Here is a 14,195-nt window from a genome sequence, read left to right as displayed (position 1 = left end):
ACGTCTCTCTGGGAAAATAAGACACAAGAGCTGCAAAATAGTAAATCATGGACAATAAAGTTTATTGCTTTAACAGGGGAACAGCTTGTTGTTTAGATAGCAGTTATTCTTTCATGTAAGATTCGGCTTCACAGAATACTTTTATACAATACAAGTACACCATGTTAATGCAGTATATGGTGTACGTGAGTTACTGTAAACAGTTCAGAGAAAAGATTTAACTTGTAGGTCATTTTGTGGAATTTTGGTATTTGACCCTCAATTGACTTCCATCTGTTTAGCAGCCTTTTTTTCAGTAATCCTTATAATAATTAAGTCTTTGGGGGAATACTTAAAATCTGCTTTCTATAGCATGTGTAGCACTCTACATACTGCTGCATAATGTGGTGTAAAAACACCACAGGCCTTCTCCTTTTATGTGTTTTTAACATTTTATTTTGTAATCTCCCTGGAGAAGACGTGCGCAGTCCAAATCAAACTTTGGCGCTGGGTGGCACATCTGTTTACCATTGCATTAATGGAGCTCTCTGTAATGCATTTGGCAGGAGACCGCCTGAGTATTACTTTTACTACAACCATCATCGGTATTAATTCATGCTGGCGAGGGTTGTTTAGTTGAGGAGATCCAAAAGAAAGCCCTAGAAAGCCAGTATTTACAGACTTGATTGAATTATGTAGTATTTGCTTTCTTTAGGAGCAGCCGTTCTTTGAAGGAAAGCAAACGTAATATAAGGCGGTACACTCAAATAGTTTATTAATTCAAGTAAATACATTACCAAATGCTGTAAGCAACTCAAATAGACCACGTTACTGTTTCTGTAGTAAGAAATCTCTAATTTAACAACTGCAGTGACACATTCATTTATATAACTCCATATAAAGCAACAGTGTAGCCTTAAGGCATCAAGTGCTTATCAAAATAAGTAAACTTAAATCAGAGGCTAATATTGATTTTCGAATCATTCTCACACATGTGACCTCTTTTGTACATCACAGGACAGACTTAATGCCAATTTTTTAACAGATCCAAAAATCAAATATTGACCCCCTGCCTCATAAAATTGACTTTTTCTTCACTTAACACCGTAAAAATATTTCTCAGGGTTTCAAAGGTTGTCTTACCTTATTTAATGGCCTCTTCTGTCGGTAGTTTCCCCCAATTATTTCACTATGCTTAATAAAATCAATCACGTCAGCTGGCAGGATTAGCTCCAGAGTGAAATCCTGGTTCATGTCATTAAGATGATTTTATCAATCAGATATATTCTTATGAAAATACACATTCTCTATAATCTCTCATAAATTCTCTCAAACTATTATTTAATCCCTTATTGGAATGTAATTCAGACCTTTATTATCCCACTGTACCAATTACGTGTGAGGCATTCTAGCTGATTTATTTCTTCAATATTTAACTTTACTCATGTTTAAGACAAAGCTGAACATCCTGAAAATTAACTTAAAGACTTGTGAATAGGGAAATGGCTTGATAAATGGTGGTATACTACAATATTCACAGATTTGCATTGCTCCCCAGTCAAGATGAGTAACATTTTATGTTGGCATTCGGCTGTACAAGGACACAATATCCGAAAGCAACTGTTCTGATTGAACACATCTTTAATTAGTTTGTCCCTGCACTATAATAACCTGCCCTATTTCCCCCCTTTAGACTCTCAATCATTTTAATATTGCAGTGACAGCTTGAGTATTAATTGTTGTCAAAACAACATTCATTTTTGAAAAACAGGTCAATAAAACACATTCATCATGTATAAAAAAAAAGAAAAGACACGAAACAATTATCACATTTATTGCACAAATTCAGGATCACAGACACATAGTTAAACATAAATTATCAGGAAGGTAAATATCATTAACTAACGGTGATTACCTTAAAAGCGATGTCAATGTCAAACGTGTGCGAGCAGCAACAATAAGACTGTGTGTGATAAATTGGCAACCGAGGTACCATTTTAGTAATTTATGCCTGTTTGTTGCTAACAAAAACATACCATTTCCTGTTGAGAGAGGGTTTCCCATGGAGGGGGATCGCAGCTGAGCGTCTGTGAGCTAATCACGCTGCTTTAAATGAAATCCACATGCATAGCATTGACATACTTGACTTTGGCCTGAGGGCATTTGGCATGAACATACTCCAAACCTGTCACCCTGGGGTCAGGTGGTCGTGACATCGTTGGGCTTGTCTTTCCTGATCCTGCCCACATGCCAGTCGAGTGTGAGCAATCGAAATTGAGCCCCCCCCCCTACACACACACACACATAAAAGCATGGTTCTTGTCATGGCTTTAATTTAAATCTGAGTAGGGGGATAATGTTTCATTTCGGCCTTTGAGAGAAAGCTAAATAGTTCAGTCGATGATTTGCTGGTTACAAGTCAAGGACTATGGCCCACAGATCTTGGCAAACCATACGGACTTGGGAGGCAGAACAACCAGATGGTGTAAGATGCTATCTGAAGATTTAAAATATTTGGCTCTCAGCTTGGCATAAGGACATTAGGAATGGATGTCTCTTTTTAGGTCAGATTTTTCTTTGCCAGCAGTTGCATAAACATATTTATTGTAATTTATTGTAGCCCAGGGAACCGTTAAAGGTCAAAGATAGTTGGGTGTTAATCCCAACCCCACCAATAGCACACATATGTCTTGATAACTTCTTACCAATCAGCAAATGCTATGTAACTTCTGTTTGTTGGGCTTACATCCTCAATGCTTCTGTTTGCCATCGGGATTGTCAAATACTGATGCTTCAGGTTGGTAGGTCAGACTTGCCACCAACTCAAAGTTTCGGTATTTGACGAGCTGTGAATGAGACTGTACAATCAACTATCCTACACACTGAACCTCTAAAAGACATTGATACTGTCCCTGTGGCAGAATAGCGGTATGTGAGGTAGTACGAATTTGACTCCAAACCACAGTGAGAGCCAGGCAATGGGAGAAAATTAAGAACGGAGCCCATCCAGTAAGGCTAGATGTTATTTTATCGGTGATCTGAGTTGGGAGCAGATGCGGTGGGATGAAATTAAGGGAGACGGGGTGTGAAAGTCTGGAAGCATTTAGGCTGGTCCACCCCAGGCTCATCGAATGATAGGGAACATGGCCTTACTTTGACACAAGAAGAGAGCGCCTGCTTTTCCTCAACTCGTCAAGTATTATAAAGTGCTTTTAGGCCTCTAGGAGTCGCTTCTTAGCCTTCACTTAGATGTATATTCTTCTCACGTGAGGCTACCATGTCAGACTTGATGGGGCCTGGTTCTGTTTGGGCCTGTCGATGCTATCAAGTTGATGGAGTGAAATGGAGTCTGTGGGACTCGACATCTCTGTCAAGAGGGCTTTTTCTCTCTGGTATGGGAGAGACAGTGATAGATTGGGTGTCCCAGCCCACTTTAAGTAACGGGGGAGCAAATGGACAGGTTCATTTCAACTTCAACATGCAAGTTACATGTGTGACGTTTTAGGGAGTGTTAGGGATGTAGCCGTGCTTGCATCGTAGTATTTGAGTGAATAGTAGTATTTGAGTTACCTGTCAGGTCTGTTTCTCATGGTTTGCTGATCTGTGTTGGCAGTATGTCTGTCAGTGCCTGATGCACTCTTCATGCAGTCTTATTTCTTGAGTCCCTTCTCTCCTGGCTGCTCAAATACACCAGCAATTAAAGGAAAAATCGATGCTTCAGTATTTGTGCACTGTATGTTTTTTGGGCTGCAACTGACTGCCTGATCCATTGTTGGGTCCATAGATAGTGAAAATGTTCCTTTCAGTTCCGAGTCCAGGCTAAATTTTGACTTTATTAAGCAATTGTCAAAAGGATTGCCGTTAAATGTTCTGTCCATCAACTACCTGGTTAAAGGTGCAGTATGTAAGAGTTGGCTACCTGTGGAATTTATATTCCAAACAAATAGGGGGCAGCATATCACCTGAGTAATCACTAACTGCTACTACCATTACCTCTATCTTTTGTTTGCCGCCATGGTTTTTTTCTTTTGGCTAAATGTTTACCTCTATGGGAACTGGTTGGTCTGTGGTCTGAAACCAGACCCTGATGTTTATTATTTGATGTTAAGTTAAGCATCTTTTGTAGGTGTGCTTGAAGGGTCCGTTAAGAATGTCAGTTTATTTATTTGTTTTTTCACCGATAAAGGGAGACATTTGTCTTACGTCAAGACTTGGCACAATCCATGGACTTTGCTGAGATCAGAAAACAGGCGTTTAGCAGAGTGTGGAAGAAAGGGTTAGGGGTGGACAAAAAACAACTACATTTTTGGCAAACAAATGAGATGTGCACTCAAATACCAAAGGGCTGTACATAATGTTGCTATGAATTGAATATTGTACATAGTGTTCTGCCTGTGAAGGTGATAATGAGACAAAAGCATAGCAAGTGTTGATTTTCCTCCATTTTTTCTTACATTTCTATTTCAACAACAATTTAAAACTATACCAGTCTCCTTTTTTCTAGATTTGCTTTAAATTTGCATTTCTTTTTTCTTGTAAATGTCAATGTAAGGTCAGGATGTTCCTTTTCCATACTTACATACCCTCCATGCAAGTGGTGGCAAGCTGGTTGCTGTGACGGATTAGAAAAGCAGCTGTGTAACATTTAGCAGGAAGAGGGAGTTAGACTTGAACGTCCCGTGTCAAAGGTCACCACTTTATAACTCTGGGCTGGTCGGCTGTTTGTGTTTTTCAAGTTCTATCATCAAGAATCAGCTTCTTTTTTTCTTCTTCTATCTTTTCTACAGTAATTCTTCATTCCCAACATCTGCAGCACAGTCTTGAGCGGCGCTGGATGTTTCAGTACAACATGGAAAAAGCTCTTAGTGGAATGTTTAGACAGGCGGAATAACTCTGCTGTTTTGTCATTTCGTTTTGACTTACGGTCGCTCGGTGTGTCTTTTCTGAGTGGTGTTGACTTAAAAAGGAAACCGTGTTGAAGAAACTGTATATGCCTACTCAACCGGTTGTTTATTTGAACTCCTTAAAGATGGCAAAGTCCTACTTTTTTTGGCCAATCAGAAGTCGACTGCAGCTCCTGCAGCTGACTGTCTGTCAGGAACTGCAATGACAGAGACAGGAAATTATTTCCACATCTTACAATCAGTCCCGTCCTGGGATGAATAATACGGCAAAATCAACTTGTCACATCTGAAATTCATCATATCAAGCGAATAAATTTGCATGTACTTTGAATTTTGTCGTGTTATGTCTGTATTTCCAACCATATTTCAAGACTTTTAGATCGATAAAGCGAGTGACGATTAGCATGAGCTGTTTTGGACGTGTAAATGTTAGGACTTCACACTGCTCCTGTGCGCAGTTTGAAACACATTTCGGTGGCCATTTTGGCCTGATGGATAAAAGATCTATGGCTCTTGACATTCCTCTGCCCCATGACGCCGCTCGCACCAGCTGTTCCCGTGTTGACATGTGTTGTATAAAACCTCCCTCAGAAAAGTAGCCTGAATCCTCTGTCAGGTTCCTCCTTCTCGCCTCCTTGTTTCTGTCATTTGCAGTGTAATCAATGTGCCAGAGAACACGGTGACACTGATAAAACAAGAGACATGATGTTATCTTACAGCGCGTTCAGCTTCCAACTGTTACTACTTGCTTACTACCTTGCTTGACTTTAGCGTGCAGATGAATCAGTATTTTGCGTGAGCGTGGTTGATGCGAAAGAGCATTTATCTTGGTTTGAGCACTCTGTATCTCACAGCCTTGACAACATGTAGCCCAGGGTATAATTCTACACTCCCTTCACAGTCTGCACTTGCAAGTTTGTTCTTGCTCCGGGTCAACACTGTGCTCCTTTGAAGATTCTATGCAACTACAGTTACCATATGCTCAGTATTACCACCCTCTTGCATTGCAAACGTGCTGCAGTGTGATTGGAATTCGACCTTGGCTCTGACATTTTGAGATATGGTCTCGCTTAGAATCACTAAATATTGGAAACATAGAATAATATGAAATGCATGGTCAAAAAGTGCCTTTTAGCAGCCTTCACTCTGCACCTAATGATGCATCATCTCTTGTAAACGTTCCTGGTATGTCACTAACCTGGCTGTAGTCCTTTCAGCTGATGTTTCATTGTTCCTCCGGGTACCATATTAGATCATAAAAAAAAAAACATGACATTTAGGAATAAACCAACATGTCAAACAATAATGTTAAACAGATATCTTTATCACTCATCCGACATTTGGCAGAGCCCTCATTGGGATGTTTGAGAGCATCTGTTTGATTTTTTTGAGCCCCCGAGATAAACCGTTATTTTCAAAACACTCAGTTCATCTTTATCCCCAAACAAAAGGACTTTTATTATAGCTTTCACAGTAATTAATGTTTTCACGAACTGCTTGAGGCCGTAGCGATCAGTAATCAGACAAAGCCGTGTTGATCCAAGCCAAAAGGGTTCGTCGGTTTCGGGGGGGAATTCTGCTCCTCTCTGTGAGGTATTAAACAGTGTTAGCTGCTTTGATTACCATATTGGCTGAGTGACAGATATTTAAACCCCAGTGGAGTTTCTCTTGGATGTCTAAAAGTTTCCATGTGTCTTGTTGGCTTACCTGTTAACAGCAGAGCAGTAGGTGGAGTCATGTCGGAGCTGCAGGCTGCCGGTCCTAGGCAGAATGACACTGACGCTCTTAAAAAAAAATTTATCTGGAATCAGTCTGTTAGAATTTATCTGCAATAAATCTGTCTGTGTGAGATCGTAGTATGCTAATTTAATCATAATTTAAATCAGACATCTATGTTCAAAAAACGTCCCCGGGCTGTTTTATGGTTTTCGCAGCACGCAGAAAAAAGTTGCATGAATTAGCTGGGTCTGGTTAGCACTCAATTATCTGATTTGTTCCAGAACTGTGAAATCAAGAACGCCGCCTCGGAGCCGCTAAGTAGAACAATTAAGAGCTCCCTGTTCGTCAGATATGGCTTTAAATCTCACTTATATCTCTCCCTGCAGAAGTTCTGTTCTGCTTGTTTTACAAAAGCTGTTTTACTTGGCTGGTTTTCAACTTTGTGCCAAAATCTAAAGCGGGCGAGTCATTCCATTTCGTAGTAATCCACAGTATGCCTAGATCAAACTCACCGGATTACACAAGATTTAGCCCACCTAATCATGTGAAATTAATTGCCGGGACAACGTGGGAGGGCGGATCCGTCTCTAGGGGTGTTTCGTTTCCCATGAGACCCACTGATTTATGTGTTTTTCTCATGGAGTTGCTCTTCTCCTTCACGTTAAAGTGAGCCTGAGATGTTTTTTTTGTTTAGTTTTTTTTCCCCCCATACAGTGAAAACTCTCTCACAACAACACATTAGATACCACCAGAATTTTTTAACCTCTTTGAATTTAACATGACACAGAAGTTCAGATTAATTCTTAATCGGTACAAAGCACCACATGCTATTACAATCTTTCAAACAACCATTTCACATTTCTCCAAACACAAGCACAGCTCTTTTCTCAAGTACAGAGACGTTTACTTGTCGCACACTTGGCTGCTGAAAATAAGTGATAAGTGGAAGAGTCTTACCTGAGTGAGTGCTGCTGAGTGAAGCAGCCCAGCTGTAGATCGGTGAAGCAGAGGTCTCTGAGTCCTTGCCCTCTTCTTGCTCTCAGAGGTGAATCTGTCCTCTGGTCCCACGAGCCATGCCAGCTCTCTGCGTTCTGTGTTACGGGCGCTGATTAACTAATGGCTGACAGATGAGGTTGGCAGGGCTAGAGGGAGGAGCACATCGCCATATAGCGTCTTTTTCTCCCACCGTTACAAAATGCAGATACAGTTCAGCCGCGGGAGCGTAGCCCGTATGGCTGCGATTTCCTTTCTTCCTCCCTTTTTTTTTTTTCTTTTTTTTTCCTCCTGCTTTTACAGCAGTAAGGAGGGGCCAGCCCACCACCCCCCCACCTCCCCCACCACCACCACCACCTCCAACATGTTTGTCTGTCTCTGCTCTTGTCTGAGGTAGAGGGAGTTCTGTTATCATTTTTTTTTTTGAGTGAGTGTGCAGCGGGTATGAGAATCTGCCATGCTCAGGAACTAAGTCACTCGGCTCTGGTCTCGGCTTTGATGTTCCCCGTCAGCTGAGCCAGCCCTGTGTTTAAAATGCCTCGATAATTACAGCGTGTATGATGCATGTGTGTGCAGTGTCACAACCGCAAGCCTGCACCACACTTAGGAAGAAAAGGCTGGAGGTGGCTTTGTTTGAGGGATACTCAAACCGTGATCAGTAGATATTTTTAACATTAAAAAACAAAACAAAAAAAAAAAACTTTTAGGTCCAAGACAGTTATGAATTTAGGTTATTCCTTTCCATTGACCATCATCTGTAGTATGAGCACATAGGGAAGAAAAATGTGTTTTGTGTTACGCAACATTCTGAGATCATAATTAGAGGACAATGCAATATTATGTTTATTATCTGGACTGGAAAATATGCTAAGACAAAATGCAACTCTCCTCGTCTTGTGTATTCGATTCCAGCATCCCATTTTTAGACTGGCTTTGTATAGGGGCGCTCACTCGTCAAGTAGAAATAGCGGGCACCCTAATTGCTGTCTGGCCTCATGGGGGCCGAAGACTCTGGAATATTTTCCTCTGCGATCTCAGGCAAAGGCCTTTTCAGAGCTTTCGTCAGAGTGTCTGGTTTTATTCATCATATTTTTTTCTCCTCGTCTCTCTAGCCTCCCTGAAGTATTTCTTGGTTCCTCATTCGTACCAGATGATTGTCTAGCCGTGCGCATGCATACGTGTTTCTGATGCTTTGCATCTTTCCCTCCTCTTGCCCCGGCCTCTGCTGTTCACACCAGCTCTGAAAGTAATTCCTCTGTTTACAGGTTAAATAGCTGGCTGCATTCCAGCAGCTTGCGAGTGTCTGCCAGAAGGTTTTGGTGAAATCCATTTAAGTTGTTTGGATGAATTTGTTTGCAGTGTGTTCATCTGGGCATGAAATGCAGCAAAGAGGCTGTTGGGCGCACCTTGTGTTGAGGTCTACACGCTGTGTGTGTACTACTAAAGGTTTTTTGCGGTTATTGCCGCATTTAAGCATTAAACGGAAATGTGTCTTCAGAAACAATGTCCTTGTGTTTCTGGATATTCCTAATACGGTCTGTAACCACGTCTCTCTTATAAGCATTAGTAAATAAGAAATAGAGCCTTTTGCTAATCAATATTACTATGTGCTTATAGGACTATACAGTTGTTGTATTACAACGTATTACAACATAATGCAACTTCAGAGCTTACAGTTTTTTCAAAAAACGGTTTGCAACCATGATCATGACCACCGTATGCCCTGCTTTTCCCACATTCTCTGTCTCAACACCGCTCTTTCTTTCCCCTCCCCTCTGCAGTGCTCAGTGACTTGTGGTCGGGGGACCAAGCAGCGGGAGGTAGCCTGTGTTTATCAGAACCAAACCAAAATAGAGGAGGAACACTGCAGTCATCTGCCTCGGCCGCGGACACAGAAGGCCTGTCGGGCGCGGGGATGCCCCACGTGGAAGGCCAACAGGTGGAAGGAGGTATGTTTTTTCTGTACTCGCAATCTCTCCTGGTTCACAAAATAGCCTGCGGGGCCTCTCGGCGACCATACTAACAGTAAACGGTGCTAGCAGCTGAGACACAAGCACAAACACTTCCCAAAGGTCGCAGATGTAGGACATGTACACACAGGGAGCACCTGTCCAATCATGACTCAGTTTATTCTTGTTCAAGAGCAATGTGTCATTTCCTCAAGTGTGAACTAAACACCCCAGGCTGGATTTCTGAAGCTGTTTATGTCGTGCACTTCACATTTAGATGTGAGGTTTTGGATATTCAAAGCGCTGAAACAGTTGTTTAGCGTAATCTGCAATGCAACTTTATGCTGAGTGAGTTCGTCTCTCAAAGCTTTTCATCAGACCACACACTGACTGCATGTTATGTAGAAATGATCTATCTAAGTTAGCCATCGTTATGAAACACAGTAAACACGGAGATCCAAGGCCTCCCATGGAGATGAAAGCATGTTAAGGATGACACACATCCTGAAGCACAGCGTGTTTCTGGACCATTGTACACTCGAGCAGCCAGACACTGGGGGGTTAAAGGCCGCCGTGCATAGAGTCGCTCGGGGCGATGAGGTCGCAGTCATCGTGGAGCCGACCGCAGAGCCGCGATACCTGCGACCAAAGTCATGTCGAGCTCCTGCAGGGAGGAGAATCTAAATTTATCACATGTCGTAGAGCAGACTGAAGGAGGAATGCTCCGTCATGCTTTTTGTAATGACCCCGAGGAACAACATCACAAAGTGTCTGTCTCTTTAGCAGCGAAATGTGCCACTTTGTTCCTCAGCTAGTTGCTAACTTTGTTGGCAATAAATTTTCTTTGGAACAACCAACAACTTAATTATTTGACTAAAGGCTGGAGGTTCATCAAGGTTGGTGCTGAGAAGGTTGCGTACAGTGGGTTTTGAGAGCGTATTTTCTAAAATCAAGCTGAAACACTGAAGTTTGGAACTGGAACGCCAAAATAATGATTAAAAATATGCTATGAGGCGGAAGTCACCCCCATTGTTGAAATAAACACAATTTAACACGTCTTCTCTGTTACTCATTGACTGATAAATGTTTCCACATTTTCAAAAATCCCAAGATACTCTCCAAAATCATTCCATCTCCTGCTTGAAAATCAAACATATCCCTCCTCGATGTCCAAGAAAGTGTTATATCCCAGAAGGTCCGTAAAGACCTACATCTGCCTCCAACCACAGGACTCCTGCCACTCCCCACTCTTTGAGAGTGTCCTCCTCCCCTCTCACTCTCTCTCTCCCCCGTCGGTGTCTGGAAGCAATCATCTTCGTCCACATACCACCAGCAACCATGAAATCCTCAACTAGAGCATAAAGACATGTTTTATATCTTAATATCCATGCATGTGACAACTTTGAAACCTCAGTACCCACCGTTTGAGCTGTTCCACAGCTACCCGGCCCTCTCACTCACCTCTGACTACGGAGTTTAATGGGCGATGTGTTTCGGGGAGCCTGGGGGGAGGATGTGGGCTGCCTATCAAAGAATCACTTTCCACCTTGTAGTGACTGTTTGTCATGCGCCATGCACATATTTTTCAGTGTTATATGCTAAATTGCTGTTGGAGGGTTCATTTATCCAAATCGTAAAATAAAGAATATACAAAAGATACAAAGAATATATTTTCTAGATTTTGTCTCAAGGTTTTTTAGCTAAAGAGATAGTTTTGGTTTGGTTTTATTTGCCCATGTTTTCTCAGATATCTGAAATATAGTTTGGAAAATATAGTTTTATTTACAGGACATACAGAAAATACATACAAGAAATCATCAGAAACATCTTTTTCCAATAATAGTGATCCTGTTTCAATAGAAAATCCATAGATCAGCCTGTCAGCAGTCTATTTAGTACCTATAAAATGGTGTCCAAAGGAAACTATTTTGTTTTGTGATTTATCCAGAGTGAAATAAACAGTTTTGGAAAAGATACAGTGTGAAACATCCATTGTTTGAGAAATTGAGATGGTGGCAGAAATCTCAAAGGTGAAAATCTCACAATCTGGGCAAACAACAAAATTATCTGCATGGCTAGATACCACATAATGCAAGTGAGCAAATGTGGTTTGTTATTTGGGTGAAATTACCCTTTAAAGTCTTTCAAGGCTCACTAAACACAATTATGAAACCATAAAATAGTCCACCATTTTTTTCATCTCGTTTCATGACATCCAAACCATCTCTGATAAGCGGGCCATGGTCTTTTGCACGAACAGCTTATCAGGTTTCTTTAGCTGTAGCAGTTAACACTGACTGAAATCACTCTAACAGCAGGTTCTATTTTCATGCTTTGTAAGATTTAAAGAAAAGCATTTTTTTTTTATGCGGAGGTCAGATTTCCCATGGTGCCTTTTGTTCTCTTTCCAAACTGAAGGACTTGACCCATCACATTCAGCCCCACTGTAACGATAACATGCGACCGCAGTGAAACACGAACAACACAAATACATCTGGAAGTTTTTCGGGGGGGAAACTCGAGACTCGCTGTATAATGCGCCGAGTTTCTGACTGTGTGAAATCGCTGAGGACTGGCAACGGTCTTTGAGGTCTGTAGGAGAATCGGGAGAGAAATCAGGCTGATCAGCTCAAGCCTAACAGAGTGCTTCCTCAGTATGCAGGTATGCTTCTCAAAGTACATCAAAGAGATGTCTGAGATAGACCTCTGCGTGACCCCAGATATACGTCTCTCACAAAGAAGCGACAAACTGGCTTTGGACCTCAGATGTAATTTAGTGCATTGTGCAGGAGCATCAAAGCTGCAACTCCGCACACCAAAGACCAAACAAACTTTCAAAAACATTGTTGCACTAAAATGAGTCAATATAACTTTTAAAAATAAGAGATCGTACAATCCCTCTCTTGCTAATGAGCACTTGAGTTTATAAGAAATGAAAAACACCGTAACTTTACTGAATACACTCTGCTGCTGCAGCTCTACTTCATCTCTCATGAGCAGTCGCTAATGGTGGCTCATGTTAGCAGATTTCAGACAGACATTACGAAGTGACCTCACAAGTGACTTTAGTGGCTGTAAGACTCTTAACCCCCGCAGCAGCACTGTGATTAGCCGTAGCGAATAATACATCCAGGCACTTGCGTTTCTCTCCGTCAGGTCCCTTGATGAGCACGCCTTTAAGAAATCAGATGAAGAGGAATTCAGTCTGCAATTATCATGTAATTGTCTGCGTGATCTGATATTGCTGTGTGGGTGTTGTGTGGCTACTGGAGCATCATAATTATGGTAGGTCCAGGACCATCAGTGCAAGTGACTAGTCACATCTTTGTAATGTCCTAGCCCTGGGCCGTGGAGGGAAGGCTTGAAAAATATGCATACAGGAGTTTAGATCATTTTAAACATGTTTAATGTTGAAGGGGTAGATTTGAACCCAAACTCTGTTTTCCTAGACCTAACCATTAGTGTTCCATAAACCCACAAAGTATTATTGTTCCTCGAACCCAACCAAGACTTGTTGTTCCCTAAACCAAGTTAACCAAGTTTTCTTGTTTACTAATATGACAAAGGGTTTTTTTTTGTACTATTCCCTAAACCAACCAAGTATTTATGTTTCCTAAACCTAACCAAACAGTTACAGGGAACAAAGTAAAAATAGTCCCATACTTAAGCCATTAAGTCACAAAAGCTTCCTCCAAACGTGTTTGTTGCTCTTTCATAGGTGGAAATGATGGCCCTTGGGCAGCATTCATTATGATGCTCCAGAACCAACATCACTGGCAAGTCATCACAACACTGTGATTAGTCAGCTGCAGTCATGGTCCTGGAACAACATGAATTATGATGCTCTAGGAACAGTACCAAAATGGCAATATTAGTTACATCATACTCACATAGTTTCAATTTAAAGAGGTGCTCTATGTTTAGTACTGTTAGTAGTAGTATACTTTCATAAAGGAAATTCACAAGAGACAAGTTTAACAAAGAATACTCAAGATCAAAGCAGCAGAGTCCAAAATATCCTGACTTTTAGTCAGGATTCTTACCTGTTTACTACAGAATATGAAAAACACAAGAACAAATACGTATTCCACAAATTGAGTTTCCACTGACTGCCTTTTTCTCAATCAGATGTGTGTTCTGTCTCTGTTTTACTAGTGTTCTGTCACCTGTGGAGTTGGAGTTCAGAACCGAGATGTTTACTGTAGACTAAAAGGCACTGGGTGGGTCAGAGAGGATCTATGTGATGGTTACCAGCGTCCCGCCGTTGTCCGGCCTTGCCAAATTGCAGAATGCACACATTACACTTGGGTCGCCGGCAAATGGGAGGAAGTAAGTACCCACTTATCTTTTCTCTCTTGTCCTATGTTCAACCTCCCTCCCACTTTCCTTGCTCTCAGTCACCCGGTGTGAGACAGATGAGCAGATGTTTAAACATCTTATTAAGGTTTTTATTGGCTGACATCTCCGCTCTCTCTCTTTTACCCCCGCACCATTAAAAGGACGACCTGCAGGTACCCTCGGCCTCTTGCGTTAATCGTAAAGGCTTTTTTGATAACCATCAGTCGGCAGATCACATCCACCCTCAAAATACAGATGGCCATCATCTCTTTTGTCCTGCTGGATATCACTGCTGTGTGTCACGCTAGCAGAC

At 41.6% G+C, this 14,195-nt stretch overlaps 1 protein-coding gene and 1 long non-coding RNA gene across 5 annotated transcripts in view; one reads left to right on the top strand and one right to left on the bottom strand.

The window, feature by feature from the left end:
* LOC119024751 (A disintegrin and metalloproteinase with thrombospondin motifs 20) overlaps positions 1 to 14,195 on the top strand; it is an 84,282-nt gene that overhangs the window by 61,461 nt on the left and 8,626 nt on the right. For all 4 annotated transcript variants that reach the window (XR_005076587.1, XM_037107824.1, XM_037107823.1 and 1 more), the window contains 2 exons: positions 9,377 to 9,544; positions 13,700 to 13,873. Coding sequence is in view for 3 of the 4 variants with exons in the window: in XM_037107824.1 (XP_036963719.1) it covers positions 9,377 to 9,544; positions 13,700 to 13,873 (342 nt within the window). In the remaining variant the exon portion in view is untranslated. The remainder of the gene's footprint in view (positions 1 to 9,376; positions 9,545 to 13,699; positions 13,874 to 14,195) is intronic.
* LOC119024752 lies at positions 730 to 7,855 on the bottom strand. Its single transcript, XR_005076588.1, has 2 exons — positions 7,560 to 7,855; positions 730 to 6,667 (listed from the first exon to the last, which is right to left on the bottom strand). It is a non-coding gene; the product is annotated as an uncharacterized LOC119024752 (long non-coding RNA).

This window comes from Acanthopagrus latus, chromosome 8 (assembly GCF_904848185.1).
Source record: "Acanthopagrus latus isolate v.2019 chromosome 8, fAcaLat1.1, whole genome shotgun sequence".
Taxonomy (NCBI): Eukaryota; Metazoa; Chordata; class Actinopteri; order Spariformes; family Sparidae; genus Acanthopagrus; species Acanthopagrus latus.
The sequence above is the reverse complement of the archived record's forward strand: the minus strand, read 5'-3'. Positions and strand labels throughout refer to the sequence as shown.